Source organism: Dermochelys coriacea, chromosome 3 (assembly GCF_009764565.3).
Source record: "Dermochelys coriacea isolate rDerCor1 chromosome 3, rDerCor1.pri.v4, whole genome shotgun sequence".
Classification (NCBI taxonomy): Eukaryota; Metazoa; Chordata; order Testudines; family Dermochelyidae; genus Dermochelys; species Dermochelys coriacea.
Window position 1 is genome coordinate 82,511,821 of NC_050070.1, and position 20,129 is coordinate 82,531,949.

General features: G+C 38.8%; 1 protein-coding gene across 6 annotated transcripts in view; it reads right to left on the bottom strand.

Annotated features, from left to right (window-relative positions):
- RTN4IP1 (reticulon 4 interacting protein 1) overlaps positions 1 to 20,129 on the bottom strand; it is a 42,332-nt gene that overhangs the window by 20,872 nt on the left and 1,331 nt on the right. For 5 of the 6 annotated variants that reach the window (XM_043510754.1, XM_043510753.1, XM_038394125.2 and 2 more), the window contains exons 2-8: positions 18,274 to 18,425; positions 14,117 to 14,185; positions 11,054 to 11,178; positions 8,005 to 8,053; positions 5,653 to 5,789; positions 4,233 to 4,416; positions 1,687 to 1,779 (exon numbers count right to left, since the gene is read on the bottom strand). In XM_043510754.1, coding sequence (XP_043366689.1) covers positions 1,687 to 1,779; positions 4,233 to 4,416; positions 5,653 to 5,789; positions 8,005 to 8,053; positions 11,054 to 11,178; positions 14,117 to 14,185; positions 18,274 to 18,425 — 809 coding nt within the window. Of the gene's footprint in view, positions 1 to 1,686; positions 1,780 to 1,806; positions 2,308 to 4,232; positions 4,417 to 5,652; positions 5,790 to 8,004; positions 8,054 to 11,053; positions 11,179 to 14,116; positions 14,186 to 18,273; positions 18,426 to 20,129 lie in introns of those variants that run through there. The other variant, XM_043510757.1, reaches the window with a different exon arrangement.

A 20,129-nucleotide genomic window follows, 5' to 3' on the forward strand; every position in this document is an offset into this window, starting at 1 on the left:
ATTAACAAGATGCAACTTCATTCTCTGGGTGTCTGAGTGTCAGAAGCTGGGAGTGTATGACAGGGGATGGATCACTCAATGATTGCCTGTTCTGTTCATTCCCTCTGATGCACCAGGGACTGGTCACTGTAAGAAGACAGGATACTTGGCTAGATGGACCATTGGTCTGACCCAATATTGCCATTCCTATATATTTATGCTGACTGAGAACCTGATCCAAATTCCCCATTTACTTCAATGGACAATGGCATCTGCATGACTAGCCTCCATATGGCTCATTTATTATAAACTAGTTCCATAAACAAATACTATTCATAATTTAGTTGTGGGATGTTTATTGACATATATATAACCTTCCCCTACCCCCCGCTTTTCACATTTCCACCCCCAATGAATCGATGATCACTCAATTTGAGGGAACCAATATGTACAGACAACAGAATTATATGATATTAAAGTAGATCCAAATAGAACAGATACGGGTTTTATACAATACTTTTCATATACTGCATTTTACAAAGCAATGAGTTAAATACTGTTAGCATAATGACTGTGCAGATAAAACATTATTTGACACTACAGCCTGTTTTTGTAGAGACACAGAATAAAAGATTAAACAAACACTTTTATCCTCCTACCATCTAACAATAAAAAGGTATATCAGGATATCCATAAATGTATGACATACATTTTAAATAGCATTAGCATCCACCTGTCCAGATTATTAGGCAGATGAATACAAATTAAGCCTTTTCTCTATTGCATAAACAGATGTTTCCCAAGACACCTTCATGGGCATATTCTGCATTTTTGTTTTAAACATAAGGTAGGAACAGAACACAAATGTGCTGTGACTGGCCAATGGTCAGGACAATCAGTAACTAGGAAGACAAGGTATTTCTGCTCCTAATTAATTAATCCTTATTTGATTTGTTGAGTGTGGTCATGCAAGATCATAGGAAGTGAAGCATCTGCTGTGGGTTCTTTCTAGGCTGCAGATTGTGCTTGAAATGTTGGATGCAATGCCAAGTGAAGTGGTGTGAAGCTGCAGCCAGGAGCGCTGTCATAAAACACTACAACCCATTTACTAATACAACCCCTGTGTAGCAGTAGTCTGAGGTAATATTCTTTGAAGTGCTGACATACTGGCATATTGGGTATATGGGCAGAACAGGAAGTGCATGTTATCCTGTGTGCCTCGTCAACAGCACTAAAAAGGTGAATAGCAGCAATGAAGTGGCCCAAAGATCATTCAGGAATTGAGAAAAAGAAGGACAAAACTAAAAATACCAGTTTCTGGAAGGGGAGGGGGAAATATATAGTGGAGAGAAAGGAAATCCAAATGGGGACATAATTTGATAACCTACACACTTCTAGAAGAGGACCCATCTTTTAGACCCAGGAGTGTGAAATGGCCTGGAGATTCATTTTCTAGAATCAAGAGTGCATAGGGGCAGGTTCTCTTCCTTGTTCTGCTTCAGCAGCACAAAGGCACTAGGAAACTGTCCACAGCATCTCTGCTGGAGATTTCCCCACTGTGGGGGGAAGTTGAAGAGCAACAATTAACCGTCTCACTGAACAGCTTGTAATGTTTTATTCCTTAACTGTGAATTATACACTTTTTAAGGCAAAGAAGCATTTATTTCAGCAATAATACAGTGGGTTAAATTACTGATTCTAACATACCTTTCCTGAATCAACCAGTTTTGCTATTTCATCCAAAGATTGACCACTTGGTGTGAAAAATGCCCATCTATAATGGATTCCTTTACAGAGGTGCTGAAATGGACAGAGCACACAAAGAGTTACAAAGAAATATGAGCTGCATATTTAAACAAGAGAGTCAGAGCCTAGCAAGGAATCTTAAGAAAAATGTGGGAAATATTTTCTGGTGTCTAAATGTCACAGAAGTACATGGACTAGATGTAAGCACATAGATGTTGCGCTGTCACAATAAGATCAGAGTGAAATCCAGTGTCCAACTGCATGAGTTGGCTGGTTGCGATAAAAGCCTTATCTTCACAGCCAGACAAGCAAGACTGCACAGTTTACATCTTGTATAAGAAACAGTCACATGTTTACACACACACACACACACACAAAATGAATCCTGAATTTTGCTAGGGAGTCAGAGCCTTTCACCTCTATGTAATCAGTTCAAATCCAGCCCAGGGTGGCGATGGCAGAAAATCATTACTGCCTGATGACTGGTTGGTGGCCCATTTGAAGGGGGCTGGTTGTCTCAGTCCAGCTCTCAGCAGACAGACATACTCAGTGGCAGTATCAGTGGCTAAGAACCGAGCAGACCTAGAAAGAATGTGCTATTTGTACCCTCTCTCACTCATAGAGGCAGTGTTGAGGCACACTACGGGAGCAATGTGAAAAAAGCTAACGTTGCTGCTACGCATCACACTCCTTGAAGAGCCAGCCACCTTCCATCTTTGAAGCTGTCAATCCGTCATTCACTACTGTTAAAATTAATTTTATTATTCTATATTATAGTAAATTATACATAAAATACATAAATTATGTTAAATATACATAAATAGTAAACTATATTATACACAAACACACAAATATCGGCAGCCCAACAAGGTCAACCTAGGTTCTGACAGGAAAGTCAGCTTTTTCTAGCTCAACTTCACTGCCAGTAATATAGATTCTGCAGGCCAGCTTTTACTCTTGGATACATCATGCAGAGACAGAACTAAAGGATCTGCTGAAAAAGAAGGTGTCATTTTTATAAGGTAGCTTTTCAGAAGATAGCTGCATTTTAAAGCTGACACTGACTAACAGATAGAGGCCTTCTCCTACCAATTTTGCTAGGAGAAAGAGGTGAATCAAAAAGGGGATTTTGATTAAAATTTCAGGAAGACCTCACATTCAACCATACAAGTCAGGCGTAACTCCAATGACTGAAATCTGGTTTGAGAACAGAATCAGGGCCTTGATTTTTCAAATACAATTGAAACGTGATACATGACACAAAATGCCGCTCATGTAAACATGCAGAAAGCTGCACTGAGCAATATGGGTACAGCCTTCTTTCCAGGCTCATACTTCACTTCATTATGAACAGGAGGCCTCCCTTTTAAAGTGTCAGTATTAGACTTGGGGGTCTCATTCAAATATGCAACCACAGCTACTGTAGAAAAAGCACTCCTTTGGAGAGCAAGAATTGCATGTTCAGAGAAAAAACAAGCCTTTAAAAAAAAATTTCACCTGTTTCAGACAGAAAGAAATTTAAAAAGTGAAGACAGAAAAATTAAGGTAACAATATCACCACTCAGAAACATGAGTCGGAAGAGAGAAGAAAGGAGAAAGGAAAATAAAAAGTGTTTCTTAGCTGTCCTGTGGGAATTCTCTCCATAGGGATGAAGACAGCGCATCACTGGAGCAAACAAACAATGTGTTGTGTGAAATCCTGACCCCAATGAAGTCAATAGCAAAACTCCCATTGACTTCAATGGGACCAGGATTTCATCTGTTGCATTTACTGTGGACAAATCAACAGGACTTACTATGAAAAAAGTAGAATGAAAAACCGTAACTCAGAGGCACTCAAAACACTCCCACATCAGCCAGACAGATATCAGTTTTCACTCAACTATCACCAACCCTGTACGTGGAGGTGTGGCAAAGTACCTTGTTCTCCTCAGCAGAGTCAGTCCTTTTTAGCCTTGGAGACCCCGGCTTGGGCAAGGCAAATCCTTACAGATAGCACAGTGTCCGGTTATTCCTTTTCCTGATCAGTCCCTTGTGTTTGCTTTCCTTCCCTTCTGGAGAGGGAGTGCAGCCTCCCTTCCTGGAAGGGTTCTGTGTCTTGCTGCCCTTAGCCTACTGGCAGCTTCCCTGCTTCTCTCACCCCCCCCCCCTCCTTCCACACAGGGGGAGGGTTTAAAAAGGTCTCCAGCAGTTGGAGCCAGCTGAACCTAATTAGCTCCCTAGCAACCCCTTTTCCATCTGAAACTTATTTCCTCATGGTTCTCCTCAGTGGACAGGGAGAGGCCTTTTAATCCCCTGGGACTAATTACTACCCCTCCCTTTTTTGTAGTTGTTTGTCCTGCGTTTACCACAAAAGGAAAGGAAAAAAATAGTTGGGAAAGTGTGAGCTTGCCTAACTAGGCATAGAGGAATGAAGCAAAAAAAATCCCAAAACATATGTACCCGGAGACTGACTGCATCCAAACGCCTTATTACATAGAGTTAAAGCATCCATTTTGTTACTGTACCTTTACAGCTTTGGTTCCAATCGTGACTCCTGTTTGTAGCATGCCATCAGCTACTCCAAGCCTGTCCACATTCAGTAGAAAGGGTGTTACCAGAGTAACATACGTGGCTCCTGACCATTTCTTGAGGAAATCTGGAGACCAGTTTTCAGTGGGTCCACCAACATTATCTAGGATGAAATCAAACCTGGAAACGGGAAAAATGTGTTTGGAAAGCATGGTGTTGCACTGAAAAAATACAGAAACAGGGCAACAGTCTTGTAATTAACTTGTTTATTTCAGAGAAAAGGTGATTCTAAGCAGAGATTGACTATAGCTGAAATGTCCATTTGCAGATGCAAGGCATTGAAACAATCTGTGCACAGGAATGTAGCATAGAAGACCTGGAATTTCAACTAAATCCTAGGTTTCAGAGTAGCAGCCGTGTTAGTCTGTATTCGCAAAAAGAAAAGGAGTACTTGTGGCACCTTAGAGACTAAAATTTATTAGAGCATAAGCTTTCGTGAGCTACAGCCGATGAAGTGAGCTGTGGATCACGAAAGCTTATGCTCTAATAAATTTGTTAGTCTCTAAGGAGCCACAAGTACGCCTTTTCTTTTAACTAAATCCTAGTTCACTATAACTCAGCCCCACTGTACACAGAGATTGTACCTATATATTACTGGTCATTCACTACAGACAAGACACAACCATCACACGCTGATCTCAGGGCCAACTAACAATCTCACTGTAGCTAAACTGAATACCACCCTAATTGTTTAGAGTCACTATTACTGTTACATTGGCCTATACATGCAGCAGCATCTAGGGTATGTGAAAGGCAAGCTGTAACCACACTCACTATGGTGTGCAGCTATTTGTAGCCCTGAAAGGCTCTGACAGCAGGGAGGCAGCAGGGAAAGACTCCAGCAGCTCCCCTCTGCTGGGGCCTTTCACTGCAGTGAGGAAAAGGCTCTGTTAGGGGAGAGACAGAGGAGCTGCTGGAGTGCTTCACTGCAGCCGGAAAAATCTCCCACAATGGGGAGACAGCAGGACACTACAGTGCTAAAAATAGCAGAGTAGACTGGAGAAGCAATGCTTGTGCACGTAGGGTTCAGATGTGTAGGACACTCTACTCACCTAAGCAGTGTCTCATTATCTACACTGCTATTTATACCCATGCTAGCTGGGCGTACTGTGTCTGTACTTTACATACTGCTGCAAGTATAGACCCACCCATATTCTAGAGCTTTGCATTCTTCTCCCAAGTAATATTTGCTTGAAAGTTTGAAGTTCAAACTATTTAGATGCAAATATAATTATCACAATTTATATTTGAATAAGTCTAAGAAAAAACAAGCAAAAAATCCTTAAGGTGGGAATTCCTATCAAACAACTAATTCCAAGGAAAACTATTTAAATATTTAACTGCATTAGTACATACAGTGGTAACATTTTCAGTTGCTCTGCTACATCTCCAGATTTGTAATCAATCACATCATCTGCTCCAAGCTTTTTTACCAGGGTACTGGCATCCTGAGAACAAACTGCTGTCACATGACCACCCCAAGCTTTCATTAACTATAAAAAAAAATCATAAAAAATTCTAAGGTTTAAAAATTATTTAAACAGTGAAAATACCTGAGATGACCAACATCTCATTATCAACAGAATCCAAAACAAACATCTGCAATACAGAGGGGGTACAGCAAGTGCATTGTGTTACTGTGTAGGGCAACTCACTAACACACAACTCCATAAATAGTGTTTAGGATATGCAATTATAATAATGTTCTACTCTGATGCCTCTTACAGATCTTAGATACCAGGCTACCTTAAGTAAAAGGCTTTGTGCCTTTCAAAGTTGGCCATTTGGACAGTTAATTCTTCAGATGCTGCTGACTACCTAAGTATGCACTTGGCTGCTAATATACAAAGTGCAAACCTTTCATCAAGGTGGATAAAAATAAATGATTTTTTTAAAATTTTGAATCTGATTTTTTATTTCTTATTTAAATTATAATAAACCTGTTTAAAATGAAAATCTGAATTTAATATAAAATATGTTAAGTTGTAAAATTATGATCTCTTAAAACATTTAAATAAAAAACAAATATGCCGAATCCCTAAACCTCTATCAAAAACTTTGAGTTAAAGGCCCTTTTTCTAGATAAAGAAAACATTAGGGGAAAAAACATCTAAATTTTGAGCTCAAGCTTTGTAAATATATCAGAAAAGGTCATGAACTCTATACAAGACTTGTTTCGTTAATAAAAATAAGATTTATATGCTATTTTGTGTGTTTAATTAAATTCCAATGACCATCCTAATGCAACTTGTCACAAGTCACAAGCAAAAAGATAATTATCTAGTAAATAAGCAATATCACCATTTTCTAACATACTAAGAATGTACCATTAATAAGAATCTGAAAGTATTAAACTATATATTAGTGTACCCTCCTAGGTATAAAAAAGATGTACCAAATCTAATGTAAAGATTCTATTTGGTTGTAAATCAGCTCACTAGAAACAATAATCTGGCTATATGGAAATTTCAAGGAGCAAAACTATCACTAATTTATCTTAGGGGAAGATGGATGGTTAGTTTATAGTCTGTAGAGCTGCTCAGACAGAAAGGAATTTTGCTAATAATTTAATTTACCCTCTGTTGTATACCTTATTCTCACTCTTCACCACAATATCTTCTTTGATATTTGCCAACTATAAACTTAATGCAGGAATGAATTATTCTGCATGATGACAGGTAGACATCACAACTACTCAGTGGCAGGCTCAACCTTTCTTACTGAACTCATTTAACAACCTGCTTTGTCAAGGTTTAGGCAGATAGTATACCACTAAAAACTCTCCCATGCTCTTCTAAAGGCTATTACATTTACAACTTTGAAATCTGAAAAAAAAAAAAAAAAAAAAACACTTTGTGGTGCAATCATCTAAAATGTATTTGTTTATACTCTGAAGACAAAGATGCTTGAGTATAATGGGACACTGCTTTCAATCAAAAGCCCCAAATTTAATGCAAATGTACTCAGAACAAGTTTCAAGATGAGTAGCTCATTAAAAAACATCTCCCTCCCCAAAGTTTGGAACTGTTGAGATTAAAAACGGGAGGAAGGGGAATTGCATTCTAAACCACTACACTGTATTTGATGTACATAAAAATATTAACAAATTAAGGAGAATTTACATCAGAAAACAAAGCGGTTTGTTGAAGTCATTACCAATTTATACCAGTTTATTCCATTGGGGGTGAGGGAGACAGGAAATCTAATCAAAACATATAACAGATTTCAAGTCACATGGAAATTGGAGTCTCCTTCCCAGTAACTAAAGCCTTGAAGTTTAATCGTTCACTTCCTACACCCATAACCTCTCTGCCCCTAACACCGACTCCTTTCTAACTTAGACTAAGATAATAAAGGAGAAGGAAATGATAAATCTCAAACTATTTTCATATTCTCTTACCTTTGGGCTTGCACTGAGATCATTCAGTAGCTTGCTGATTCATAAAATATGAATATCAGGGTTGGAAGGGTCATCTAGTCCAACGTCCTGCTCAAAGCAGGACCAATCCCCCACAGTTGCCCCAGATCCCTAAATGGCCCCCTCAAGGATTGAACTCACAACCCAGGGTTTAGCAGGCCAATGCTCAAACCACTGAGCTATCCCTCCCCCCCACGATTCACCACCAACAGCCCCACCTCATTTCCCTAAACCTTGATCATAGAGTATTTTTATAAAGGCCTCATACTGGGCTTATTGTAATACATCACCTGGATAGCAAAGGTACCAACTCCACCTGAAGCGCCGAAAATTAATATTCTGTAAAACAAGAACAATTCCAATTGATACAACCTAACTGCATAGCAAGACAATTCCACCATGCAAGAATCCACGTGAATTAAACTAATGAAAACCCAATATACACAAAAATTCCTTGGTGATCCTATTTACATGAGGAGGAGGATTACAACAGGCAGATGAACATGAATATAGGAGAGAAGCGTCAGCTAGGACAAAAGTCTGATCAATACAGCATTGCAGCAATCATAACAAATACCTAGGGTTATATTTTAGAGGAGGTGCCAACATGTCAGCTTTTAAAAAAGTGCAAAATTTTAACAACACTCCACTTGAATGTCTCTTACAAATTTCAGATACCAGGCTATGTGAAATTAACAGCTCTGTTTCTCTTTCAAAATTGGTCCTTTGGACAGTTAACCTTTCAGTTGACTAAAAATGAGAGGCAACACTGTCGACTTACGCTTCTGTGCCAATAACACTATCTTCCAGTACAGCAAGGCAGCTCTTTGCCTTGTTCATACAAGTTTTCCACTAATCCAGCAGTGGAACCGTAGGCCAATAATATTTTCATCAAAACACAACTTAAAGAAAGCACTATTTCCACACTTTCTCCCCAAATGAACTGAATAAGGTTAGCACTTCCTAAGTTTGGACCCATACTTTATGCACCAAATTTTCATTGGTTTTGTGTTGTGACATTTCCTTTACAGAAAAATCAATCGTCAATGTAAACCTAAGAGAAAATATTTGTTTAAAAGTGGTGGTATTTACAGTATTGGGACATGTTAGAACTCATGGAATGTAGGTCACATTATTAAACTCTATAGCTGTTTAACAGGAAAAAAAAAAAACATGTAATGAAGTAGACAAGGCAAAAATAATTTTGAGGCTGTACTAAACCAAAATACATTTCTTTTCTAGGAATGCTACCGTTAAATTGAACAGGACTCTGCTAGTTTTCATTTATAATTGGAAGAGATTACAGAATAGCAAATATTGAGAATGAGCAAATACGATAAAGATCAGAGCTACTACATCATAAAACATGTTTTTCATTTATTTTGACAAGTGTACGTTCATTACACCTGTGTGTAATAAATACCTCATAGTATATTACTAAAGACACTGTAGAATATTTTGTTAAAATAATCTAGTTTTAATGATACGAGACCTCAGAACAGCACTCAGCACTCTAATCGTGGTGTTTTATAAACTTCATCTAGATACTTTCTATTAAATCTTTAATACATAGACTTATAAGAAAGTGTTACCTGAGGCCTATAATTGGAATTGTAAATTTTGAACCATCTGCTGACTTCAGTGCAGAAATATTGAAGTCAGAATTTCAGTGACTATTTTGTTCAAAAGACTGAAGTTCTGAGATATCTGATACCCCGTGGTGGTTTCATTGAAGTTTCAGTATCTTCAAGCAAAGGATGTTTCTGATTTAAACCCTCTCACTATGCTGGGGATGAAGGAAATTGCTTTTGCAATTCAAGATCGTAGTATACTGTCCAGATGTTGAATTCAACATTTTGGTTTAAAAAACAGGCACATAATTTTGCCATTCAAACACCTTGCCAATTTTCTTTCTAACTTAAAATTTGCTATTTTCTCACAGATTTTTTGGAGAAAGCTACAGCTAAAGAGTTGAAAATTCATCTTTTGAAGAGTGACCTAAGTAAAATATTTCAGTGGAAATTTGGTACAGCTTTGGTGAGGGTTCTCTTTTTATTCTAAAAGCCTCCAGGACACATGGGTCTTCTTTGTACATGGTACAAGAGTTTCATATCTGAAGCAAAGAGCACCAAGTACATTTCCAGAAACAAAACAAGTGGTCAAAAAACTTTTCATTTCCCTCAACCCAGGGGCTGACCACAGCCTGCTATTTGCAACCCAGATGTTATACACTGGAAACTATTTACAAAGCAATCTATAAGTGCATACGAGTCATTATTAGCAGTAACAGAACATTTTAACAGTGACTGAGAATGTGAAAGTAAAAGTCACTAGTTTTTTTCATTGTTTAAGCTGCAGCAAATGCAAAAAGTAAAGAAACAGTATAAATAAAGGAGGTTTTTTTTAAAAGAGCTTTCACTTTTAGGTAATGTTTGTAACCTAGGTAGGGTATTTTTAGTTTTGTTTTGTTTTTTAAACCCAAAGGCACCTCATTAAATGATATTTATCCCATTTACATGCAACAAATTAACCAAAATGAAAAATGACTTAAAATATTTAAAAAATAAAGAGGGGGATAAGTGTAAAGTTCTACTGTTTACTACAGGATAATACCAATAGTTTCAAGAGCAGAAGCAATTTCAAAGAATAATTTATTTTCTCAAAATATAGTAAATATTTGCCTGATATTTTCATAATGAAATTTACCATGGCACACAATAGCCAATTACTTCAGTATCTTCCAAAGATAGAAGAAAGATTTTTATTAAATCCAATGTCCTTTGCAATATATTTTATTAAAACACAATACTCCACAATAACAGGAGGTCAGAAACTACAAGGTCAAGATCTTGCAAACATTATGCACATTCTTAATTTTATTCATGTGAGTAGTCCCATTGATTTTAACAAACTACTCACATAAGCAGAGTTAAGAACATGTGTAAGTGTTTATAAGATCAGTTGCATTTTCCTTCTGTTCAGAAGGAAGTGAGGTAAGAAGTCCTCTGACTCCACCAAAACAATTGAGGGTCTCATTCTACAAGCTTTACTTAAGCAAACAGCCACACTGAAATTAATAGGACTATTTGTCAGAATAAAGGTTAGCAGTTCAGGCCCTGAATTAAGAAAGTAAACTTTCAGCCATATATGTCATCTCTGTATCTTTACCATACTACTGCAAATTCAAAGGCTTTACCATTTTGTGTATATAGGAATGACTCTCCACATTCATTTTTTATTTTACCTATCTTAAAAATTTAAATTCAGTGAGCTCTCTATACAAAAATTAAACAAACAAAACTTAATGAAAACATATTAGCAGCAGGACCAGTTACCTACCGTTTCCCACTGCAATTATCTTGGTTCAGTCCCCCAATTTGGTTTATTGCAGACCATGCTGTTAGACCGACATATGGTAAGGAGGCAGCTTCCATGTGACTGAGACACTTGGGCTTGTGAGAGATCTAAATAGAAGATCAGCCATGTCTAAATCACAATAATAATAATATAAATAATATATCTGTGGACTACCAGGGTTGATAAAATTAAAGTTTTTAATATGGATTCAATAAAAAAAATTCAAATTTGATTTACATTAAATACATTTTTCATTTAAAAAATAAACTTTTTCTATAATCTGTTAAAATCACTTACTTTAAATAAAAAAAATATATTAAGCAGTAAATTTTTACTGCAAAACTTTTAAAGAGAGAGTCATACTTCCGAACTGGAGGAAATCACTGGCTCAGAACCTGGAACTAGAGCAGGGGTTCTCAAACTTTATTGCACCATGACCCCCTTCCGACACAAAAAAAAAAAAAAAAAAAAAAGTACTACACGACCCCAGAAGGGGGGACCAATGCCTAAGCCCCACCACCCCAGGTGTGGGGGCCAAAACCAAAGCCCAAGGGCCTCAGCACCAGGTTGGGGCCTGTAGCCTGAGCCCTGCCACCTAGGTCTGACACTCTCAGGCTTTAGCTTTGTCCCTGGGCAGTGGGGCTTGAGTTTTGGCTTTGGCCCCGGCCTGGACCCCAGCAAGTCTAACACCATCCCTGGCAACCCCATTAAAACGGAGTCCCAACCCACTTTGGGGTCCCAACCCACAGTTTGAGAACCGCTGAACTAGAGTTTGCTAAGCTGCTAACCCAGCTTTTGACAGCAAGAGTACTGACGTCAGGTGCTGAGAGAATATTTTCTTAATTTCAGTTTACTGAACTAGTTCAATACAATGGCTAGTTAATTCAAAGACAAGACAACAGCTGGGAGCTGAAAAAAGTGGGAAAGCTTGTTTTCCTCTTCCAATCTATGAATAAAAGCTAAGTATGAGAGGATGAGATCTTCTAGTTCTAGAATCTTGAAGGACATGGTGACCAGAAACAATCCATTCAATTCACCAATGACGTTAATATATCAGTTTATTAAAACATGTTCTGCATTTGAAATTAATTTTTTTTCTTATGTATTCAGCATTATAAGGTAGTTTTAATTAACTACTAAAAAATTAATGCTGATTTTGTGCATTTTTAACTAGATTCTAGTTTCCATGCAAATAGATCTTGACACAAATCATAAGTAAAAGATTAATCATGTACTAAATAAGAAAATGTATCATTCACATTTGTTAAAATAAATAAAATGTAACAAATTTAGAATCTGAATAAAATTTAAACAAATATATAGCTTAACATACATGTATAGTTTATTCTCCTAATGTGCAACAAAAAATAGTACCTCTATGACACTGCACCCCATATTTTTCAGAGAGATATTCTGATACGATTATGGCATAATTATGATGTATTTTATGCAAGATAAGTCATGTGAGATATCATTGGAAAGGTTATGATTTAATGAATAAGACTATCCTATTTGTTTGCATGTATCGCTTTTGTATCTGAAATTAGGAATACTATGTATCTGTATTACAAATGTGTTTACACCTGGGGAATGCCTACTAGACAAGATGCTTTCATTCTGAAAACTGGGTGAGGAAGGGCCATTAGAGAAAACAACTTAGAAGAAGTTTATCTCCCACTTAGTGACCTTCCTGAGGACATTGCAGACCAGCCTCCGAGTCAAGACTGCTTTAACACTACTGGGACATGTGACCAGGTCACCTAGTGCTGTATTCCATCTTGGGATATCAGTATTTTTCCACTGACTGGCCTGGGAATCAAGTTTTAAAACAAACGGTTCCTGCCATCTGCAAAAGCAATATAAGGCAGGGGAGTGACATCTTGGTTTTTCACTGACTCCCCACCCAAAGAGACTCCTGGAAACACCTGAGGAACAAAGACTGAACTGGGGGAAGTGCTAGACCCAGGGATTTTTAGCTTGTGAATGGAACACTTGGAGATTCCAAGCTGTAAAAAAGTGAAGCTTGCCCCTTAAGAATCTGCAGCCTGCTTGTATCACTACTTCGGGTGAGGATCTGCTATTCACAGCCAATCTCTTTAGCATATTAAGCTTAGTTTGCATTTTTGTTTATTTGCTAGGTAACCTGCTTTGATCTGTTTGCTATCACTTACAATCTATCTTTTGTAGTTAATAAACATGTTTTTGCTTTATCTAAAACCAGTGTGTGGGAGTCATAACCCGGGACAGAAAGCTTTTGTATATTCCTCTCCACATGAGGGGGGGAGGGCAAATTTAATGAGCTTACGCTGTACAATTTTCTGTGCAGTGCAAGACAATATAATTTTGGGTTTACATTCCACAGGAGGTGAATGCCCGAGTAGCTGGGAAGTTCCCTAGCTGGAGCCTTCCCAAGCAAGGCTGATCACAGCATCTGCATGTACCTGTAGCAGGGTGTGTCCCTACCGGTACATGTGCTGGTGAAAGTGCAGGCTGGAGCCTGGAGAGAGCTTCTCACAGCAATTCTGTGTAAAGGGAGCCCAGGCTGGTGGATCAGGGGGACTCAGTGGTACCCCAGCTCCAGGTGGCACCCCGGAGAGAACCTGTCACAAGCACATTTACTCTAAAGGCTATGTTTAGTTGTAAATCCACACATTTTAATGGTTACCAATCAGTGAGAATCAACCTTCCTTTAGGAAAATTACTAAAAACTACAAATATAAAACAAGATTAAAATCAATTATTTAAATCAAAATTTCCTGCCTGCTCATTTAAATTACAATTAAAATTGGGGATTTAAATCACTGATGTAACTCAACCCAACAAGTGGACTACAAGGCTGCAAACTAAACAAGCTATACTAAATCTCAGCTGTTGAATTTTCCATGTTTCAAAATATCTTGACTACATAAGTAGAAAAATATTTTTTTTTAAAAAAAAGCTATAAAATTTAAAAAAAAATTGTGCAAAAGCAATTTACATAGATTTTGGAAGAAACAAAGTCTGCTGACATTTTTGTATTTAATATCGAAATTTTGGTATGGTTACCTCATTTCCACTAGCTACAACAAACTCTGATATAGTGCCTTGCTTCCAGGGCGGAATTGCTGCCCATACCTAAAATGAAAGGGAAAAAGACACATTTCAACTTTTATTATTTTCTTAATATTGTATCATATAAAAGTCATTTTCCAACCTCCAGAAAAACTTCAGTGCACCATAAGTAGGCATGTGGGCACCAATGATACTGCCAAGAATGACCATGAGCGGATCACTGTGGACTATGTGGCTCTGGGAAGAAGGATAAAGGAGTTTGAGGCGCAAGTGGTGTTCTCGTCCATCCTCCCCATGGAAGGAAAAGGCCTGAGTAGAGACTGTCAAATCATGGAAGTCAACGAATGGCTACGCAGGTGGTGTCGGAGAGAAGGCTTTGGATTCTTTGACCATGGGACGGTGTTCCAAGAAGGAGGAGTGCTAGGCAGAGACAGGCTTCACCTAACGAAGAGAGGGAAGAGCATCTTCAGAAGCAGGCTGGCTAACCTAGTGAGGAGGGCTTTAAACTAGGTTCACCGGGGGAAGGAGACCAAAGCCCTCAGGTAAGTGGGATCGTTGGATACCGAGAGGAAGCATGAGCAGGAGAACATGAAAGGGGAGGGCTCCAGCCTCATACTAAGAAAGCAGAACAAACAGCAAGTTATCTCAAGTGCCTATACATAAATGCAAGAAGCCTGGGAAACAAGCAGGGAGAACTGGAAGTCCTGGCACAGTCAAGGAATTATGATGTGATTGGAATAACAGAGACTTGGTGGGATAACTCACATGACTGGAGTACTGTCATGGATGGATATAAACTGTTCAGGGAGAACAGGCATGGCGGAAAAGGTGGGGGAGTTGCATTGTATGCAAGAGAGCAATATGACTGCTCAGAGCTCCGGTATGAAACTGTAGAAAAACCTGAGTGTCTCTGCATTAAGTTTAGAAGTGTGAGCAACAAGGGTGATGTCGTGGTGGGAGTCTGCTATAGACCACCGGATCAGGGGGATGAGGTGGATGAGGCTTTCTTCCAGCAACTAACGGAAGTTACTAGATCGCAGGCCCTGGTTCTTATGGGAGACTTCAATCACCCTGATATCTGCTGGGAGAGCAATACAGCGGTGCACAGACAATCCACGAAGTTTCTGGAAAATGTAGGGGACAATTTCCCCTGGTGCAAGTGCTGGAGGAACCAACTAGGGTCAGAACTCTTCTTGACCTGCTGCTCACAATCCGGGAAGAATTAGTAGGGGAAGCAAAAGTGGATGGGAATCTGGGAGGCAGTGACCATGAGATGGTCAAGTTCAGGATCCTGACACGGGGAAGAAAGGAGAGCAGCAGAATACGGACCCTGGACTTCAGAAAAGCAGACTTTGATTCCCTCAGGGAACTGATGGGTAGGATCCCCTGGGAGAATAACATGAGAGGGAAAGGAGTCCAGGAGAGCTGGCTGTATTTTAAAGAATCCTTATTGAGGTTACAGGGACAAACCATCCCGACGTGTAGAAAGAATAGTAAATATGACAGGCGACCAGTTTCGCTTAACAGTGAAATCCTTGCTGATCTTAAAACACAAAAAAGAAGCTTATAAGAAGTGGAAGATTGGACAAATGACCAGGGAAGAGTATAAAAATATTGCTCGGGCATGGAGGAGTGAAATCAGGAAGGGCAAATCACACCTGGAGTTGCAGGTAGCAAGAGATGTTAAGAGTAACAGGAAGGGTTTCTTCAGGTATGTTAGGAACAAGAAGAAAGTCAAGGAAAGTGTGGGCCCCTTACTGAATGAGGGAGGCAACCTAATGACAGAGGATGTGGAAAAAGCTAATGTACTCAATGCTTTTTTTTGCCTCTGTCTTCTCGAACAAGATCAGCTCTCAGACTGCTGTACTGGACAGAACAGCATGGGGAGGAGGTGACCAGCCCTCTGTGGAGAAAGAAGTGGTTTGGGACTATTTAGAAAAGCTGGACGAGCACAAGTCCATGGGGCCGGATGCGCTGCATCCGAGAGTGCTAAACGAGTTGGCGGATGTGATTGCAGAGCCATTGGCCATTATCTTTGAAAACTCATGGCGATTGAGGGAGGTCCCGGACGACTGAAAAAAGGCTAATGTAGTGCCCATCTTTAAAAAAGGGAAGGAGGAGGATCCTGGGAACTACAGGCCAGTCAGCCTCACCTCAGTCCCTGGAAAAATCATGAAGGAGGTCCTCAAGGAATCAATTCTGAAGCACTTCGAGGAGAGGAAAGTGATCAGGACCAGTCAGCATGGATTCACCAAGGGCAAGTCATGCCTGACTAATCTAATTGCCTTCTATGATGAGATAACTGGCTCTGTGGATGAGGGGAAAGCAGTGGACGTGTTGTTCCTTGACTTTAGCAAAGCTTTTGACAAGGTCTCCCACAGTATTCTTGCCAGCAAGTTAAAGAAGTATGGGCTGGATGAATGGACGATAAGGTGGATAGAAAGCTGGCTAGATTGTCGGGCTCAATGGGTAGTGATCAATGGCTCCATGTCTAGTTGGCAGACAGTATCAAGTGGAGTGCCCCAAGGGTCGGTTCTCAAGCTGGTTTTGTTCAATATCTTCATAAATGATCTGGAGGATGGTGTGGCTTGCACCCTCAGCAAGTTTGCAGATGACACTAAACTGGGAGGAGAGGTAGATACGCTGGAGGGTAGGGATAGGATACAGAGGGATCTAGACAAATTAGATGATTGGGCCAAAAGAAAACTGATGAGGTTCAACAAGGACAAGTGCAGAGTCCTGCACTTAGGACGGAAGAATCCCATGCACCGCTACAGACTAGAGACCGAATGGCTTGGCAGCAGTTCTGCAGAAAAGGACCTAGGGGTTACAGTGAATGAGAAGCTGGATACGAGTCAACCGTGTGTCCTTGTTGCCAAGAAGGCCAATGGCATTTTGGATGTATAAGTAGCGGCATTGCCAGCAGATTGAGGGACGTGATCATTCCCCTCTATTCGACATTGGTGAGGCCTCATCTGGGTACTGTGTCCAGTTTTGGGCCCCACACTACATGAAGAATGTGGAAAAATTGGAAAGAGTCCAGTGGAGAGCAACAAAAATGATTAGGGGACTGGAACACATGACTTATGAGGAGAGGCTAAGGGAACTGGGATTGTTTAGTCTGCAGAAGAGAAGAATGAGGGGTGATTTGATAGCTGCTTTCAGCTACCTGAAAGGGGGTTCCAAAGAGGATGGCTCTAGACTGTTCTCAGTGGTACAAGATGACAGAACAAGGAGTAACGGTCTCAAGTTGCAGTGGAGGAGGTTTAGGTTGGATATTAGGAAAAACTTTTTCACTAGGAGGGTGGTGAAACACTGGAATGCATTACCTAGGAAGGTGGTAGAATCTCCTTCCTTAGAAGTTTTTAAGGTCAGGCTTGACAAAGCCCTGGCTGGGATTATTTAGTTGGGGATTGGTCCTGCTTTGAGCAGGGTCCCTTCCAACCCTGATATTCTATGATTAATTATACGGAATATCAGTTTCACTATATCTAAGTTCACTATAAAAAGGTTTCATTTGCTCTCATAAAACAAACTACAGAAGAATGATTAATGGAAGCATGGATGGGCCATATAACTAAGACGTATTTTACTGTGTATAATATCAATTTTTGGAGAAAGCAGATTACATTAAACAGTTCATATCTTACTGGAAGGTCATGAGCTGGTACAATACCTGAAAGAAAAAACATTCCTCCAGTAAAACTGAAAAAAGTAAAAAGCAAGTCTTATAAGGATTTGTATGGGGCTCAAAAATTTGCTGGCTCTTCAACTATGTCAGAGTTTTTGGTATTATAAGATAATAAAGGTTTACCCAAGAGAAATTTCCTGTTAAAATTCTAGTTTCAATCAAGATGAAGCAGCTTTGGGTGTTTCATTTTTTTAATATAAGAAACCCCCACCTCAGGATTTTAACATATACTAATTCAATGGACCCTAAATATAAAGGAATGGGGTAACTAGCCCATATGAATATTTTACAGGAAAAAAACAAATAGAAGTTCAAAAAAAAGTTACTGCAACCCAGTTTTCATGTAGGCTGCATGTAGGCAAGAAAAAAAAAAGTTATTTGCAAAGAAAAAGAAAAAAATTGACTTCATATTACATTTTCAACATACATAAAGTTAGAAAAATGAGACAAGTTACATCACCTCATCTCCAGGTTTGAAATAGGACACATTTAGCCCACATTCCATAATTACACCAGATACATCTCGACCAAGTGTTAGAGGAAATTCACTCCTGGTGCTTTTCAATTTCAGTGGATCACGTTTCACATTTAAAGCGGCTGCTCCATAACCATCTATAAAATATGGTTTAACAAAGTAGAAAATATCAATGATTATTTTTATAGAACTGCACAAATCAGACAAGTGAGTAAGGTATATAACCTGTGCATAATGTAACTTTACACCCCTGAAATTTGATTTTTACAGTTCAGAAAATGTTCTCAACTCTAAAGAACTAGAAGCAAGCATAACAGTATTATTTTATGTTTTAAAAAAGTTTATACAACTGAGTATCAATTTTTAAGTCTTGCAATATTTCTTCTTTTGTCCCGTTTGGTGCACAATACATATAAAATATTAAGTATCATAAAACCAGTTAGCTACTTATAACATGATATTAGACATCACAATGACAGACATTTGTTATTTCATACTAAGAACAATCAATCATTTCATGTGTGATAACAACACACAGCACTTTATTCTATTCTCTTGAGAACTTCAGTTGATAACACATTTCATCTTACAATAATACTTTATAGCTAATGATGCAAAAGAATTGCAGAATGTGTCTCATTTCCCCAAGGAGGGATGTATTACATCAGTATTCATCTCAGCATGATCTTGGAAATCACTAATAGCCTTATGCTGATAGGTACAGAGCAACTCTAACTCCTATTAAGTAAATGTGAATGTTCTGCACCACTCATGGTCATGCTCCAACAACAATAATATCCTGTCTGGACTAACCATTTTCTATTCATTAGACAGTTGTTCAGATGTACAGGGCCTACCAAATACATAATAGTCTGCAGAGCTGTCCTATTATTTTAAAAATTGTCAGTCATAGAAAAATGAGCAATCACGATCTTAATTATGCACTATTATAATAAAGAAGCTTAAAGGAACACTCAAACACAAAATATTTTCTGAAGATGAAAATATGGTGCTTTGCAAGCAATATGTACCAAAGAGCTCCTTAAAATCTTTGACTATCTCAAGGATGTGTAATTTATTTTTCATAGGTAGATGAGCATTGACTGGGCCAATTCTGCAATCATTAACCACACAAATGATCCCACTGGCTTCAGTAGGGCTCCTCAGATGAGTATGGGTTGCATGGTTGGACAAACAATCCTATAACAAAGAAGCTGCAATGTTTTGGGTAGTTTTGGCCCCAGAATACAAACTAAGGCCTCAGTCCCACAAGGAGCTTCATGCAGGCAGATCCTTGATCCATCCAGAATTCTGTGTAGGCTCAGGAGTCTGCTATGATGGAGCTCATTGCAGGATCAGGGTTTTTGAAGAGCGTTAAATTGCAAGTAATTGCTGTATCATTGACATTTTAAGCTCGGTTGTTTAAAAAATAGAAAGTTCCTTCAATTTTCCTCAAAGACCAATATCAAAATTTAAAATGCAAGATCACATCTTGCTGTGAACAAACAGTGAAATGTAAGATTTTCTGTTATTTTAAATTTTTGTTAAGATTTTTGAGCCTGCTATTGAGAACAATTGTCTGACTAGAAAAATGTCAAATATCAATGATCGATCAGTTAAATGTACTGATTGGCCAAAGCCTTGAATTCAGCAGACCTGAAGAAGAGCTCTGTGTAAGGTCGACAGCTTGTCTCTCTCACGAATAGAAGTTGGTCCAATAAAAGTAGCCACTGAGGCACCTATGCAACAGGAAGTTAGGACAAAGATGAGAAATAAACATTTTTGGGAATTAATTGTATGAGCCAACTGTCATGGGAGTTGAGGAAACTCAGTGTTTTGCA